Genomic DNA, 18292 nt, shown 5'->3' on the forward strand with positions numbered 1-18292 from the left:
AAGGCATCTGGGCAACAGGTCTTAGGAGAGGCCTACTAAAAACCTGGATCTTACCTGTACTAAGTCAGAATTTCTACATTATTTTTTTTTTCCCTAAGAGGCAAGTTGGAGATCTTGGGACCCTAGAGGAAACTGAGACTATTAGAATATAAGGAAAAAAACTTATTTTCCTTAGAAGAAGGCAGGAGGTGTGGTTCTTTAGAGGGATAAACAGGTTTGACCAGTTTGTTCCATCTCAACATGGAAAAGCAAAAATTCCTAGCACACCAAGAGAGTGGGTTTGTACTTGAGTCTCATGGCATATCTGAGCTATGCATAATATAAATCCACCAGGAAGTTCACTGTGTCAGGACAACTTCAGCCCTGCTTTCTTCAGTGTCTTGGCACTTCTACCACTCCCACCAAAGTCACTAAAAAGAAAAACACTTCATATGGTGGAAAGCTGGAGAAAGAACACCCCTTAAATTTAAGACTATGTAACAGAAGAGTGAGAAGACATTTAGACTCTGTCCTTCCCTTCTCTGGTCCCCATCTCTACAGTGGGGATAACAAGGTCCATGCTATCCACACAAGGTAATTGAAATAATGCACGGGAAAGTAATTAGAAAAGGTTAGTGAAACACAGAGGGGTAAAGTAGAATGTACTGCATTCCAACTTTGAGTCTTATTATACAACAACTTACTATATCATAAGGGGCCTGCCCCAGAAATGGCCACTCATCGCAAGCTCTGGCGGATCAGAACTGAGCAACAAGGAGGGGTGACTGCTTTGATGTCTGCACCCAAGTTAAGCACCGGTGTATCCAGTGCCCACGGCTCCCTATGTGTGAATAGGGGCCCCAGGAGGGAAACTGCTCAGTGAGGTCTAAAACTCATTCCTGGGACTGTTGAGCTGGATAATTCTATAAAGGGACAAAAATATGTCATCCCTGCCTTCACTTTACAGTCAAGGGGATGCACGGATGGGACTGCAGGATGCTCATTCATGATTACATTTAATACCTCTCTGGAAATAGAGGAAAAGAAAAGAGAACAAGGGAATTCCCTGCCAGTCCAGTGGTTAAGACGCTATGCATTCACTGCCGGGGACACAGTTTCAATGCCTGGTCAGGGAACTAAGACCTCACATACCACATGGCACAGCCAAAAGTAAAAATAAAAAATGGAAATAGAGTGGAGTGAAAGCTGTGAGCAGTGGAGGGAAAGGAGTGGGCAAGTCACTGCCCAGTAAGGCCTCAAAGCCACTTAACTAGTTATACTTGACCTCTGTGTATCACTATTTTTCCAACTGGTTTCTCATCTCTGGGCTCATGGTATTTTTCAGCTACTGATGAGAATTATCCCTGGAGGAGGGCATGGCAACCCACTCCAGTATTCTTGCCTGGAGAATCCCTTGGACAGAGCAGCCTGGTGGGCTATGGTCTATAGGGTCGCAAAGAGCCAGACACAACTGAAGCGATGGAGCATGCATGATGAAAATTGTAGGGCAGCCACAATCAGGTAGCCTCTACCTGATTCTGCCCTTGCCTGAAAACCCCTGAAAGTCACTGAGACCTGACATCATTTCTAGCTCCAACACTCAATAGATTCAATTACTTCACCTCTATGAGCCTCTGTTTCCTCATCTGTGAAATAGGCATGCATAGTAATACACAGCCAGCATCCAGGACTGCTTTATTATTGCTGCAAATATAAACATAGGACCTGGCACTAATACCAATTTTACAACATTCTGTTGCCATCAGCAGTTAAAAATAAAAATATTTTTTAAAATTCTAGGGCATTTCTTTAAAAAGAACTCTTCAAAAGATGAATGGTCTAAAAGGGACTCATGCGAGAACGCTTTTCAGAGAACTGGAAAGAAACAGCACGAATACACAGCGCTTCCATCCACCCTGCCTTGGCTGTCACTGCAGACTCCAAGCCAGCTCCGTCGCGGCTGCCCCAGGGCCCTCCTGATCAGGGCGCCAGGGCAGGGCCCAGCCTCTGCTGACAGTGCTTCCCTTGTGCTGGGCTCCCATAAAGGCAGCATTATCAAAGGTCTTTCGCGTGGCAGCCTCCTTCGGCTCCAGCTACCAGCACCATTCATCTGGCAACAATGGGGTGGGCTCTTGCTCTGGGTAAATTGCCTTCCACTTCAACTGATGAATTTGTGTGGGCTCCCTTTTGTTTGTTTTCCAGGGGTCAGGATTAATGAACGCTCTTGTGCTTCTGCTGCAAAGGAAAGAGGGAAGGAAAAAGATGTAGAGATGGGCAGGCCTGGGGAAGTGATGAGCCAGAGAATGAAATATATGAATTAGGATTACAGATTCTATTTTTATGTCACAACTGAAATGGCTACGGAGCTGGGCCTGAATAGGGATGAGGGTGTCACATTAATAAGTGAAATAAAAAAAGATTTGCTTTTTATGTTCCAGTCATAGCCACGGTTTCAGTGATTTGGAAAGAATGGTTCCCATTGCCCAATTTATATTTTTTACCAGTTACTGAATTTTTTACTCTTTAGAGTTTTGTGACGTATGTGGAAGGAGGAAGATGCCTAAAGCTGTAAGTCCTACATTCCATTAAACTAACATTGTATATAACGTTCCAATATTAATACTCCTATGCTTTTTCTGAGCTGTACTCTAAAGAGCAGCACATCATTAAAAAAATCAAACAATGTCACCTATTTAAGCTGCCCAATAAATAATTTATATAAGAAAATGCAAATATATGGCCAACTTCAATTGCCCATACATCATAAAAGCCCCAAACACTGCAGTAATTTATGTGGCATGTAACTTACCGCTCCTTGGTACATTTCAATTTCCTTTTCCCCAAAATATGGCATCTGTTTGAAAGGGTTGACTGAGATTAATACGGATCCTATATATGTCTGAATTTAAATCCAGTTAAGGTCTATCATTAATCTTCACAGCTACACATTTTTCGAATTAAGCAACCAGATGTTATCAAGAATTTATAACGATTGTCCCAATGAAAAGCTCATGGGTTTGTTTTCTAAAAGATTACAAATAAAGACAAAAGCAGTTACTAAGTAGTTCAGGTTTTGTTCTTCAGGAAGAGTAGTGAACTTAATTACCAAGGTGTTATAAAAATAAATCATTACTTTAAGTGAATTGAAACACATTCTCTCAAGACTGGTGATACGCATGGCTGGGAAAAAAACAAAAACAAAAACAAATGATCAAGGACTAAAAAGAGCAAATATTTTTTCCTTGGTATCTCTTAGGTATACTGAGAACATATTCATTTACTTGTTTAATAAACAGAGGGATATAAGATGAACTGAACAGTCCTGCTCTTTAGAAGCCATGGAGAACAGAGTTGTATCCATAAGTAGAATTCAGAGCAGAAAATTACAAACACATATAGATCAGGTTTTGGAGAAGGAAATGGCAACCCACTCCAGTATTCTTGCCTGGAAACTTCCAAGGACAGAGGAGTCTTGAGGGACTACAGTCCATGGAGGTCTCCAAGAATCGGACACAAGTGAGCATAGATCAGGTTTAGGGAAGAAGGTGTTATTTATGTATGGGAAATTCTGGAAGGCCCCTCAGAAGAAAACGTGTTACTTATGTCCCCAAAATGAAGTGCTATTATAACATACAAAATGTTTCTATTTATCATATAACAATAAACTAGTTCAAATTGGATGTCTACAACTTGCCAGGCACTGTTACATACGCTGGGGATATACAGCAGTGGACAACAGAGAGAACAGATGTAAAATACCATTAAAAAATGCAAACATCAACAAAAAACAAAACATACACAATACTCAAAATTGTTTCTTTTAATCAATGACTTCTAAATGCTTAGAAATTTTGCAGTTAAGAATGTAAAGCCGGGACTTTCCTGGTGGTCCAGTGGTTAAGACTCTGCCTCACAATGCAGGGGATGCAGGTTTGATCTCTGAAAGCAGTGAGATTTCCTTCCCCAAAGGGACATTTATATATTAGGGCCTGAGTGTCAAACACAGCAACACAATAAAGTTTGATCAGATTACCAAGCTCCCTATGCCCAGTTCTATTCTACTCTGGCCTTGGGCAAGTCTCATCTCTGAGTGGTGGTGATTGGATGATGGGGTAAATAGAACCTACTTGATACGTTTTGTTATGAGAATTAAGCAATACAGTATCAAATGCTCAGCACAATGTCTGATATATAGTAGAGGCAGGTTCCTTAATTCATATACTTCAAGATGCTCACCGTGTCACCTCTGAGAAGCAGTGTTAGTATTATTGAACACAAATGAGTCAAGTGTGGAATGGATCATATAATATTTAAAAAATAATATTTATACATGAAGGGGAGAATGGGGAATGATTTGGCTGCAATTTTGCTTGCTTTTTCACTAAACAGAAAGATTTTCAGATTCAAAAGGGCTGGACGTGAAATAGTGGGTTGGTCAAAAAGTTAATTCAGCCAACCCAGTGGCAGTAGAGAAGCTAGGTGCCTTTGCACAGCACACCCAGATACACCCTGCACTGCTCAGGCACAGGGGCAGACCACGGCACTGAAAGAAAACGCAGATGAGGCAGTGAATCATAACTGAAAATCACTCCAGAATTATGTAAGAAGGACCAAGAGAAAACGTGGTTCCAAGTGCCAAAGTCAGAGAAGGCCAACAACAGATTAGAAGCCAACTTTTTTTGAGGTAAGATTTAGAACAGATTTATTGTTAGATTTAGTAAGGAGGTCATAAGTGTGCGTGGTGTTGCAGCCAAGACTCAACAAGTGTTGATAAAAACAAACATTGATAGAACACATACGTGTATAGTTAGTTAGTTCAATCGCTCAGTCATGTCTGACTCTTTGCGACCCCATGAATCACAGCATGCCAGGCCTCCCTGTCCATTACCAACTCCCGGAGTTCACTCAGACTCACGTCCATCAAGTCAGTGATGCCATCCAGCCGTCTCATCCTCTGTCGTCCCCTTCTCCTCCTGCCCCCAATCCCTCCCAGCATCAGAGTCTTTTCCAATAAGTCAATTCTTCACATGAGGTGGCCAAAGTACTGGAGTTTCAGCTTTAGCATCATTCCTTCCAAAGAAATCTCAGGGCTGATCTCCTTCAGAATGATGGCATCAATCTAAGTTCCTGATGACAACCTTGATACTATTTTAATCCTATTTTACTAGGAGGAAACTAAGGCATGAGAAATTTTCAATATTCAGAAAATACAGCATTGCTATGATCACATTCATTTCAGAAGAGGGAGATGTCTACGCCTACATCTGGAGAACGGGTGCTTCTTCCTTAGCTGTAAAGGGACTACTATGAATGCCACCTGAATGAACTGATCATTGCATTCAGAGAATAAAGAGCTGCCAGAGGGGGACTGGCAAGAGTGTACTCATTGAAAAAGGCCCTGATGCTGGGAAAGATTGAGGGCAGAAGAGAAGGGGGCAACAGACGATGGGATGATTGGATCAGATTACCAAGCTCCCTATGCTCAGTTCATCAGGAGATAGTGAAAGACTGGGAAGCTTGACATGCTGCAGTCCATGGGTTTGTAAAGAGTCAGACACAATTTAGTGACTGAACAACAGAGGAGACTTCCTTGATGGTCCAGTGTTTAAGACTTTACCTTCCAAGGCAGTGGGTGCAGGTTCCATCCCTGGTTGGGGAGCTAAGAACCCACATGCATTATCGCCAAAAAACCAGAAGCAGAATTGTAACAAACTCAATAAAGACTTTAAAAATGGTCCACATTAAAAAAAAAATCTTAAAAAAAAAAAAAAAAAAAAAAGAGTTGCTAGAGGACCTGAGCCATAGCAGCAAATTTGGAAAACTCAGCAGTGGCCACAGGACTGAAAAAGGTCAGTTTTCATTCCAATCCCTAAGAAAGGCAATGCCAAAGGATGCTCAAACTACTGGACAATTGCAGTCATCTCATGCTAGCAAAGTAATGCTCAAAAATAATGTTCTCCAAGCCAGGCTTCAACAGTATGTGAACTGTGAACTTCCAGATGTTCAAGCTGGTTTTAGAAAAGGCAGAGGAACCAGAGATCAAATTGCCAACATGCAATGGATCATCAAAAAAGCAAGAGAGCTCCAGAAAAACATCTATTTCTGCTTTATTGACTATGCCAAAGACTTTGACTGTGTGGATCACAAGAAACTGTGGAAAATTCTGAAAGAGATGGGCATACCAGACCACCTGACCTGCCTCTTGAGAAACCTCTATGCAGGTCAGGAAGCAACAGTTAGAACTGGACATGGAACAACAGTCTGGTTCCAAATAGGAAAAAAAGTACGTCAAGGCTGTATATTGTCACCCTGCTTATTTAACTTATATGCAGAGTACATCATGAGAAACGCTAGGCTGGAGGAAGCACAAGCTGGAATCAAGACTGCCAGGAGAAATATCAATAACCTCAGATATGCAGATGACACCACCCTTATGGCAGAAAGTGAAGAACTAAAGAGCCTCTTGACGAAAGTGAAAGAGAAGAGTGAAAAAGTTGGCTTAAAGCTCAACATTCAGAAAACTAAGATTATGGCATCTGGTCCCATCACTTCATGGCAAATACATGGGCAAACAGTGGAAATAGTGGCTGACTTTATTTTTGGGGGCTCCAAAATCACTACAGATGGTGACTGCAGCCATGAAATTAAAAGACGCTTACTCCTTGGAAGAAAAGTTATGACCAACCTAGACAGCATATTAAAAAGCAGAGACATTACTTTACCAATAAAGGTCTGTCTAGTCAAGGCTATGGTTTTTCCAGTAGTCATGTATGGATGTGCGAGTTGGACTGTAAAGAAAGCTGAGTGCAGAAGAATTGACGCTTTTAAACTGTGGTGTTGAGAAGACTCTTGAGAGTCCCTTGGACTTCAAGGAAATCCAATGAGTCCATCCTAAAGGAAATCAGTCCTGAATGTTCATTGGAAGGACTGATGTTGAAGCTGAAACTCCAATACTCCGGCCACCTGACGTGAAGAACTGACTCATTTGAAAAGACCCTGATGCTGGGAAAGACTGAAGGCGAGAGGAGAGAGGGACGACAGAGGATGAGATGGTTGGATGGCATCACTGACTCAATGGACATGAGTCTGAGTAAACTCCGGGAGTCGGTGATGGACAGGGAGGCCTGGCGTGCTGCAGTCCATGGGGTCGCAGAGTCAGACACAACTGAGCGACTGAACTGAACTGAACTGAACCCAACCTTGGTTCTCCAATAAATAAATCTGGATTGGGTTAACATAAGAACTCCTATAGGAGGCAACATTTCTTTTTTTTTTTTTTTTCACTGTTAATAATCTGCTATGTTGCTGTGTAAAAAGACAAAGTCTTGATTTTCACTAAGTAGTCTATATAAATTCTGGCAAGGAGATGTTCAGAGAAAAAAAACTTCTTTTGGAGTATTCCTGGCCAATCATGAATCAGTTGTGAATCAGATTGGAAGAAGGATCTCAGTAGGGCTTCTCATGGGAAGTATTATTTGAGGGGGAACTCCAGAAAAGCAAAGTTCGGTTTGAAATGGATAATGTAGCTCCTATCTATGCTAAGTAGCTACTTAAAGTAGAATGGAGACAAGAGAATTTGATTTGGAATTTAAAGGAAACAAACATATTTTTCCCACCTGCCTGGGTCTGCAGACACCTCAGCTACTTTCAAGAGAGCACAGGTCTTCTACTGGGTTGGGCCACTTTGCAGATAACTCCAATACTCACTCCCACTCCTTGCTGCATAATTCAGGTGCACCTTTGGAAAAAGCTGTTTCATCACTGTCTCTATCCACATAACTTTTGGCTAGAAAGGTGTGGCCCAAGGCTAACTTTCAAATTGTATGTAGATATACAAGGCTATGATTTTTAAAAAAAAGAAATAAAATAAATGCCATCTCATTATTGCCAACAGAATATGCAAGACAGAAGAGAGCCAACAGATCTTTAATTGACTGGCTCCCAAATGTTTGTCCGTGGATCCATAAGCTTTCATTAATCTGCAACAAGAATGACAAAAAGAGAAACAAAGCCCTCAATTTTTCATAAAGTCTGATTTTTTCAGTATAAAGGGCCATCCTCTACTCTTAAACTATTTCCTTTCTATTTTGGGGGTGTTAAAATATTCTTTGTTTTATGAAATGTGATGGTACTGCTGCTTCTATAAATTTGTTTTTAATGGTCTTATAAGGAAAAGTTTAACTTTTTTTTATATTTAAAATAGCTCATACTCTATTTTATTTTTTAAACTTTAAACTTTTTATTTTGTTTTGGGGTATAGCCAATTAACAATGTTATGGTAATTTCAGGTAAACAATGAAGGGACTCAGCCATACATATATATGTATCGATTCTCTCCCAAGCTCCCCTCCTATCCAGGCTAGCCCATAACACTGAGTAGAGTTCCATGTGCTATACAACAGGTCCTTGTTGGCTATTCATTTTGAATGTAGGAGAGTGTATATGACCTTCCCAAACTCCCTAACTATCCCTTCCCCCTGGCAACCATAAGTTTGTTTTCTAAGTCTCTGAGTTTCTTTCTGTTTTGTAACAAGAGTTTAACTTTTTTAAAAAACATTTTAATAGCCAGTGAATTCCCTCTAACTGCCCACACTGATCTAGTCAACCTCCCTGGATTCAACACTGAGGTGGCACAGGGAGGTGAGGTGACGTGTGAAGTCACATATGTGGAAATTATGGAACTTGAGCCCCTGGCTCTGGCCATCAGACCCACATTCATCTCACTGCAGGGACATCCCCCCCAAACCCCAACATGAACTGACAGCAAAGGGCGAAACCTCACTTGGAACAAGGGCACTGCTTTGAGCTCTGGTTGGTCTGGCACAAGTGTCTCAACTCCTAATTGAAGGGTTGAAAACGCCAAGCACACTTGAGTGTGGTCTTTGAGGAAAAACAAGTTTGGAGAAAGCTGGACCCAGTGAGGCTGTAGTGCTTTGTTCAAGAACTATTTTTGTCAGCCCAGTGGCTGTAAGTGATGTCTCACCAAGCAGAGAGTGAACACAGCAAGGTTTCCCTCCTATATTTTAGAACTGAAATTGTAAGAAGGGTGGCAACGCTTCGGAAAAATAGACAGGAAATGAAACCTTCCTGGTCTTAGGATAAATAACTGAAAAAATGGGTTTTCCTTGGTTGACAACATTCGCATTTTCTAAGCAGATTGTTTTTTCTACTGTGGAACAAAGAAATGTGCAGTCAGCTTGAATGCATTAACCATTGATCATTCCAAATGCTGACCTTCAGCACAAGACAATGCTGCTATTAGATGCAGAAGAGGTCAAACGAACAATATTATAACTTAATCTAAAATTGAATCTCTTCTTGTCTTCACTATTGAGCTTAGAAGAGAGGGAGGGGAAACTCATTTACAATACCAATGGGACCCTATCATAATAATATTCCCTTGGCATTAAACTGATTTATCTCCTATTAGAGGAAAAGATTTGCAGTTAGACCCTTGGTATTATTTCATAAACATCCAAAAGAGCCACCAAGCTTCCTCAAAGCTGAAAGCTGCTCTGTGCTATTGCCAGAAAGCACACTGATGTCAAATTTCTCATATACTGAGTGGGCAGAGATTTCTACAACAGAAAGTCTATTAGTGGTCAACTAACTCATTTCCTTGCTAGAACACATGATTAGTCAGTCATTGATTCAAAGACATTAATTCAAAGACTGGGAATCAGCCCCCTCGGTGTGAGTCATTTTAGAATTCTGCTGTCTGAATATAAAAAGCAAGTCTTCATAGTCAACAAATTTTCAACAAACACTTAATATAACGCACCATGCCAAAAATGATGTGGGAAAGAAATAAACAATGCAGGATGGTGACATTTTTCAGCTAAAATTAACAAGAAGGCACATGCATGTATACACATGTCTTATTGTTTAGTCCACCAGGGAAGCCCATACATATGTCTATATGTGATTAAACTGGTTAGTTAAAAATATATTAGGTTAATAGGAGCAAACCTTATATGGTGGGATTCCAAGGGATTTTAGTGTTCTCCTTTCTAGTTAACTGCATTTTGTAAATCATGTTAAATGAACATTTATTGCTTTAAAGTGGTTTTTAAACTTTACTTTTTAAAAGATATGTAAAGGACACGATCCCTGTTCTTAAGGAATTTCTAGTGTTTTAGGGGTAAATGACCATACAGGGAAAAGCGAGCCTGTCTGGGTTAATGGACTGCTGCTGATAACCATTTTTTTTTTTCTAACCCAGCTGATCAAAAACCATGTCTACATAAATAATGAGCCCATGTTCTAAGAACATTCCAATAAATAATGAGTTCAACTACATTCATTGGAAATTAGCCTTTTATGGGCTTGTCAATAAACCAATCCTCCCTTTAAACGTTTCTATGGTAAAATGCATCTGAATGTCCAAAAAGCAACTTTATAATTGAGTTTTGGAACATAATTCAGAAATATGAGAGAACTTATACACTTGCCTTAATGTATGATAATAATAACTAACACTAACAATGTATTCACTGCATTTGTTATTTCATTTCACCCTAAACAGCCTCATGTAGAAGTTTTTATCATCACTTCCATTTTACAGGTTAGGAAATCAAGGAACACAGATCACAAAACTTGTATAAGATCACCAAGCTCATGCAGATTAAGGCTCAAAGCCAGGCTGTCCAGATTCATCCCAACTCTTTCTGGTCCATCATCAGCCAGTTTCCATGAGTCTTGCACACAAAAGTTATTAAAACCCTTTAATGATAAGCCTAGATAAAGTGAGCATATTTCAGCTTTTTTGCCAAACAAAATGAAAACTTAGAACTGCACACAACTGCTTCCATACAATTAAAGGAAGCTCTGCACAGGTATCTAGGAGTCAGCAAATGTTCCCTGTAAAGGATCAGAGAATACTTAGTTCAGGCTTTGTGGATCACAGGGTCTGTTGCAAATACTCAAGTCTGCCACTGTAGCATAAAAGCAGAGGCGGACAATAAGTAAAACAACCAGCAGAGCTGCATTCCAATAAAATCCTGTGGCGGGTCGGGTTTTGTCTGGAGGCAGTGGGCTTCCACACCTGACCAAGATGCTATTATAATGTGCTTAATGAATCCAAATATATCTATTAATACTTAAAAGCAGGGGTTTAGGGATTTAACTACCCAGATAATTGGTAAAATTTCCTATGGTAAGCAAGAAACAGCATCATATTGGTTAGAAACATCCAAGTACCTTGGAATAATGTTTATTAGCATAAATACCTGGTAAGTTGAGCTCCTTCCTCATCAATGATGGAAATGATGCAAAACTACTGCTGCATATTTATGGGTGCTTTTATCTAAGAGTAAGAGGAGCGGTATAAATAATACACAGAAGCTACGGATGTGAAGACTTTACCTCCCCGAGGTTTAGAGGTTAAAACATAAAAATGTATTTTACAATGGTTGCAAAGACTCCACTTTTAATGGCCATCCAGAACACCGCACCCTCCAAGGCCACCAACAGCATCACCACCAAGAGCCATCAAGAGCATAAACTTGCTGGTACTACTATACAGATTTTCACAGACCCCTGCTTGTCTATGACCAACCCTACGATAATTATACTAAAATAACTTTACATAGTCGCACCAAACAGAACTCCTGAATCCTGTAGGAACTTAAGCAGCTACCATAGCTCTCTATGAAGTTTATAATGAAGTCAACACACATTTGAATCAAATTTCCGTTCTGAATGCTTTCCAGTCCTACCCAAAATGGCATCTGGCAAGCTAAGACTGAAACATAAAGCACAACTCAAGAATGTCAGACATTTTCAGTAATTGATCTTCGCTTCTCTTATTTCTTTTAGTGAACATAAGAATGCAGAAAAACAGGCAAAATGGCACATTTTTTGCGTGAGGCAATCTTTTTTAAACCTTTTAAGTCTGGACTTGTCAGTCTCTGCTTTGCAATTAGGGAGCATTACCGATAGAATTCTGCAGATCAGGACATTCTTTAGGAAGAGCACAGGTTTTAGACACCACGTGCCTGGCTAGAGCACATCAAAGGTACAGAGCCATGGACTGAAATAGAGAATACCGGCTTCATCTTTTTGTTTTCCCCACACACTGTGGCATTTGGGATCTGAGTTGCCTGACCAGGGATTGAACCTGTGCTCCCTGCAGTGGAAGCACCGAGTCGTAACCACTAGATCTCCGGGGAAGTCCTTGGCTGCATCATGATTTTGATGCAGGAAAAAACTTTAAAAACACCAGGAAAATCTTTAGCCCCATAGCGCTGAAACATATAATTACCATATGTAAAACAGACAGCTAGTGGGAAGTTGCTATGTATCACAGGGAACTCAACCCAGTGCTCCCTGACAACCTGAAGGATGGAATGGGGGGAGGGAGAGAGGGCGGTTCAAGAGGGAGGTGTGTTAGTCACTCAGTCCCGTCCGCTTTTTGTGACGCCATGGACTGTAGCCCACCAGGCTCCTCTGTCCATGGGATTCTCCAGGCAAGAATACTGGAGTCGGTTGCCATTCTCTTCTCCAGGGGATCTTCCCAGCTGAGGGATGAACCCAGTCTCCTGCACTGCAGGCAGATTCTTTATCATCTGAGCCACGAGGGAAGCCAAGAGGGAGGGGATATACGTACACCTGTGGCTGATTCAAGTTGTTGTATGGTAGAAATCAACACAATATTATAAAGCAAATGTCCTCTAATTAAAAATAAATTTAAAAAAGAAAAACTTTAGCACCATCTTTGCCCTTCCCATAGCCTGAATCAAGGAACAAAAAGTACAAAGCCACATTCTGAAATAGTGAAAATGACTTGAACACATAAGCATCAGTTAGATGTCATCTTACTAAGATGACACGTCCGAGGAAACCAATAAAGGATACAAAAATGTAGTCGTCCATGTATCTCTTCTTTAGATTTTCCACGATGGCATTCTCTGTGATCTTGGAAAGCAAGACCATGTCATCCACACCACTGTGCTTGACATTGTGGCTCTGCCAGTGGTACCGGTAGGCTCCTTTGCTTCCCTGCAAATGGAAAACACACAGTTAGGAGGGTGGTTTATTTTTCTCCCGGAGGGGAAAAAAATAGTCACGAAGTTCCCAAATATTCCTTATATCAAATAAGAACACGCAAAGCAAACAAATATCTTGCTATCTAGATTCAGATTTCAGCTTTGCCACCTAAATGAAGTGGGGAAAAGTGATCTAAGCTTTTGTGTCACTTAAGCTTTTCTCTTTAAAAAAATGGGAAAAATAAGACCCAGTTCACAGAGTTGCTATAAGGATTAAATAAAACAACATGTAAAGCACCATGCGATATCCAGAGTACGGCACAGTAAATGATCACTAGGCTTGGATAATTCCTTCAAGCTTACTGTTTTGTAGAACTGACTGGCAAAATAAGCAATGACATAGAAACGTTCCAGACTTGTTTTGCAAATTATATGACAGAACTCAGAAGTGGAAAGAATATGTATGCCACAATAGTTATGTCACGTGATCATAATTTCTCAAGCCATCTGAATTGCTTTCCATCCATAAACTTTTCACTGTTGATGCAATATTAACTTTCCACATTCAAAGATCAGCCTTCCCAGGTAGCTCAGTGGATGAAGAATATACCTGCAATGCAGGAGACACAAGAGATGCAGGTTTGATCCCTGGGTGAGGAAGATCTCCTGAAGAAGGGCATGGCAAACCACTCCAATATTCTTGCCTGGAGAATCCCATGGACAGAAGAGCCTGGTGGGCTACAGTCCATAGGGTTGCAAAGAGTCGGACACAACTGAAGTGACTGAGCATATACACACACATTCAAAAGATAAGCTACATTTTGATGACTGATCATACATGGAAATGGACCAGATGGTCTAAACACGAACACAGAATGTTCATGTTATGTCCCATGCTATGGACAGAAGAACCTCATCTGATCCCACAGCCTCCTTGGCTAGGTAGAGCCCTTGTCTGCTTACTGGATTTACAACTTAACACCAGGGGTGGCTCTGAGCACCAGAAAGGATTTCCTATCACTTGGCATTTCTGCCATGGGATCCCCATGTGTTGGGCTATGTGCCACGCCCTGGGGTTAAGGGCAGATGGGAACACCATGGTGGCTGCACTCAGGGAGCTTCTGAAGGACACTAGATATCCACAAAATTATTCATAATTTGTGTATCAGTAACAGTCAATATGTAAACATGTGTAAAATGGGTGCTCCAGGAGTGGGTGGAGAGTCCTTTGCCCCAGGAAAGACAGAAACCACTTCCTGGAGAAGATGCCATGAGAAATGAATCTATAATATTTTGAATTTGCCAGACAAGACTAGACAAAGTAGGATGTTCATTATAATCTACACTCACAGGCAATAAAAAAAAGCCAAGGCATATGAAATAATGACAAATAACACATGACAAGCTATTGGAAGGCTCTTTCTTCCCTTGGAGTTCTCCACACTTTCTACTGGACATGTCATACACTGGACTAGGGTGGTGGGCACTGAACTGAACAAGACTGGCTCCTCTCCCTCCTCAGGAATTCACTTTTGGGGGGGAGTTTACTTTTGTGGGAGGCAGTCTGAATAAAGAAGAAAAAAATTTCTGAACGAGGGTATCTAGAAAGACCATCTGTCAAATGTCAAAACTAGGATGAGAAAAGGCAATAGGCTCTTTGAGAGAAGGCGGAGGTGGAAGGAAACAAAAAAGTGAAAGAGGAGAGTGAAAAAGTTGGCTTAAAGATCAACATTCAGAAAACGAAGATCATGGCATCCAGTCCCATCACTTCATGGGAAATAGATGGGGAAACAGTGGAAACAGTGTCAGACTTTATTTTTCTGGGCTCCAAAATCACTGCAGATGGTGACTGCAGCCATGAAATTAAAAGACGCTTACTCCTTGGAAGGAAAGTTATGTCCAACCTAGATAGCATATTCAAAAGCAGAGACATTACTTTGCCAACAAAGGTCCATCTAGTCAAGGCTATGGTTTTTTCCTGTGGTCATGTATGGATGTGAGAATTGGACTGTGAAGAAGGCTGAGCGCCAAAGAATTGATGCTTTTGAACTGTGGTGTTGGAGAAGACTCTTGAGAGTCCCTTGGACTGCAAGGAGATCCAACAAGTCCATTCTGAAGGAGATCAGCCCTGGGATTTCTTTGGAAGGACTGATGCTAAAGCTGAAACTCCAATACTCTGGCCACCTCATGCGAAGAGTTGACTCATTGGAAAAGACTCTGATGCTGGGAGGGATTGGGGGCAGGAGGAGAAGGGGACGACAGAGGATGAGATGGCTGGATGGCATCACTGATTCGATGGACATTAGTCTCAGTGAACTCCGGGAGTTGGTGATGGACAGGGAGGCCTGGCATGCTGCGATTCATGGGGTCGCAAAGAGTCGGAAACGACTGAGCGACTGAACTGAACTGAACTGAATATTTTAAATTTCCTTTTAAAAAACTGCATAATGTTTTCTCTGCAGGAGATATGGGCCCTTTGATAACAGCAAATTCTAAGAGTTTCTGGGAAAGCAATTATTATAAAACCAGCCAAGAACGGGCCATCATGGGAAAAGCATAGCACCATGGGTTCAAGCTCCAAAAAGGGGTTCAGGAAGGCTTGCCACCCATGCTGCCTTGCGGAGGAAAACCATTATATGATATATTTGACTTTCTCAGAACCACATGCAGCATCAGTTCTACAAAATTACCTCAAACCTCACCACTCTCCTTCCTTTTGTGGCAAAACAGAAAGCACTGGCCACAGGATGACTCACTGGATCTCATTCGAAGGTCCACAGTCTATTTCCAACCAGATAAAGATTCCTGGAGACATCTCTGCCCTCCCTCCTTTTCCAGCTTGAATATTCTTTCTGGACACCTGCAAAACTTACTATGCAGAGAAAACTAAGCTCCTGGAGTAACTAACCAGTATGTATGTTTCTTTTCAACACCAATAAATATCCGTCTACTTAAAAGAGGGCCAAAATGTTATTTTCTCTCTAAAAATAGAAGCACAGTTGAACAAAACCGGAAGGCTACTAATAAGTTGTAGATGTTAAATAACGTGTACAAAGGGCAAGAAATGGAGGAGCTCTAGGTCACAGTGTATGTGTTTGTACTGATCCACAGAAATGCCTTCTCAATGTAACCCAAGTCCATCTTGGTGTCCAATCTGTCTTTTTTCTCTCTCACTGCAGAGTGATACATTACTGTCTATCCCAACTCAAAGGCAGTGTCCTCTTTCTACTGGCAGTTACTCCCCAGTACAACAGAACTCCTTGTGTGGAGTTTCAAATATTCCTCCACACAAAAAAGTTCCCCTGGCTGGTTCTCCAGACTTCTATCTACAAGAGGATAAGGAACCAACAGAATGACTGACAGTTACTATGAGCAAGGCAGTGAGTCATTTGATTTGAGAGCAACACTAAGAGCGAGAGGGAGCAATCGGAGCTTTCAGGGGGGAAGGCTGAGCTGCCTAGAGTGCCAAGGGCAAGGTCAGAACCCACGCATGGGTAAATAAAAGCTGGGAGAGGGCTGGGCTGGGCAGTTCTAGCAGAGGGTGAGAACTGGATCAGGGAGCCGGGAAACCAAACAGGGTTGCACGGGCTTCCAGTCCAGCCCAGGGAAGCTTAAATGTTCCCCACAGCGAGAAAGAACAACAGCTTTGTTTTCCTGTAGGGGACCACAGAGTTTGATCACACAGTGACTTTCCCAGAGGCCTTCCTTGGAACGCAGTCACTCGACAGTGAGTAAGTGGGGAACAGACTGGGAAGTGGCTGTCATCTTACAACCCTGGACAATATCCTCGGAAGCAGAAGCTGAAAGTTGCCATCAGATCACAAACTATGGTCCTAGAATTATGTGGATAAGAACTGCACTCCTGGGGGCGCAGAACCTCAACCCCTTTGCTTCTTTCTCCTGCCCCTGACTGGGAGGGGAGGGGCAGGACAGGCTGCCACACCTGCTGGGGGAGGACCCAAGGGATGCCCCCATCTGGGTGAGGAGGGACATTTTTCTTCATGGCCAAGGTGCAGGCTACCAGGCCAGCACCGCTTCCTTCTCTTCTATGGGCTTTCTGGGTGGGTAACACCTTTTTGTTCCCAACCAGAAAAGGAAATATTTGAATAAGTAGGGGCACTCAGCAAGGCATTTCATTTCCTAACAGTTCTTGGTGAGTGAAGCACTGCTGTACAAAGGACAGGAATGTGGCTGCTGATGCCCCAGCTGAGAAATGATAATAATGATAATAACAATGATAGTGATGATAAAGGTTACTCCTAACACTGACAAGTTCTGAAAGAGAAGGACTTCCCTGGCAGTCCTGTGGTTAAGTCTCCACACCCCCAAAGTAAGGGGCATGGGTTTGATCCCTGGTGTGGGAACAAGGATTCCAAATGTTATACAGTGTGGCCAAGAAGGAAAAAAATATATATACATGAACGAGATACCTCCCACTAGGTAAAGATTGAGTGCAGACCTTCTCAGGTCCATAGTTAATTTCTAATTATGAATCAGCTGATTAAAAAGCATGGATTCACATTCAAGTTTTAAAACGTGGGGTTTGCCCACATCCATATAATGGCCTGGTGTACTCCTCACATTTAAGAGGTGGCACCAAGACACAGAAGTATCTCACAGAGAGGAAGAAGCCAGGGCACTGATTTTAAAAGACGGAGTGTCATGAACTGGTGTGTATTCAGCAGGGTGGGGACCGGGATGAGCAAAGGTGAGTCAGCGCACAAAGGCAGGTACTGTCCTGAAGGCCAACCTCCACTTCCACAAAGAGGCCCCGGGGCAGCCCTGCCCACAGCAGGGGCGCTGCCACACTCTCACTAGTATCTCTGAGCACTTTCCTTCTTTGCTTCATCCGGGAGGGAGGAGATGATCACATAATGGGTAACTTTACTTCTTCAAGTGCCCTTAAGATGCCCAGGAAAGGGAGGCCATCAAACAAGCTGAGTAAACACAAGAGGCTCAGTGTTGGGCAGGGTCTAGGGGAGGGCTGGCCACACACACCCTTGCTCTCCTGTAGGGAGAGTATTTGTTGTTTTTCAGTCACTTGTGACCCCATATCCTTCACTATCTCTTGGAGTTTGCTCAAACTCATGTCCATTGAGTCAGTGATGTCATCCAACCATCTCATCCTCTGTCGTCCCCTTCTGCCCTCAATCTTTCCCAGCATCGGGGTCTTTTCCAGTGAGTCAGCTCTTTGCATCAGGTGGCCAAAGTATTAGAGTTTCAGCTTTAGCAACAGGCCTTTGAATGAATATTTAGGGTTGATTTTCTTTAGGATTGACTCGTTTGACCTTCTTGCAGTTCAAGGGACTCTCAAGAGTCCTCTCCAG

At 42.0% G+C, this 18292-nt stretch overlaps 1 protein-coding gene across 3 annotated transcripts in view; it reads right to left on the reverse strand.

Annotated features, from left to right (window-relative positions):
• Positions 1 to 18292, reverse strand: part of MYO1E (myosin IE) — a 220779-nt gene that overhangs the window by 106585 nt on the left and 95902 nt on the right. For all 3 annotated transcript variants that reach the window (XM_086321233.1, XM_086321234.1, XM_086321232.1), the window contains 2 exons: positions 12835 to 12978; positions 2789 to 2878 (listed from right to left, as the gene is read on the reverse strand). In XM_086321233.1, the coding sequence (XP_086177359.1) occupies positions 2789 to 2878; positions 12835 to 12978 (234 nt within the window). The remainder of the gene's footprint in view (positions 1 to 2788; positions 2879 to 12834; positions 12979 to 18292) is intronic.

The sequence above is a fragment of the Bos grunniens genome, chromosome 10 (genome assembly GCF_055505025.1).
Source record: "Bos grunniens cultivar Pamir isolate PY7600 chromosome 10, Bosgru_T2T1.0, whole genome shotgun sequence".
Taxonomy (NCBI): Eukaryota; Metazoa; Chordata; class Mammalia; order Artiodactyla; family Bovidae; genus Bos; species Bos grunniens.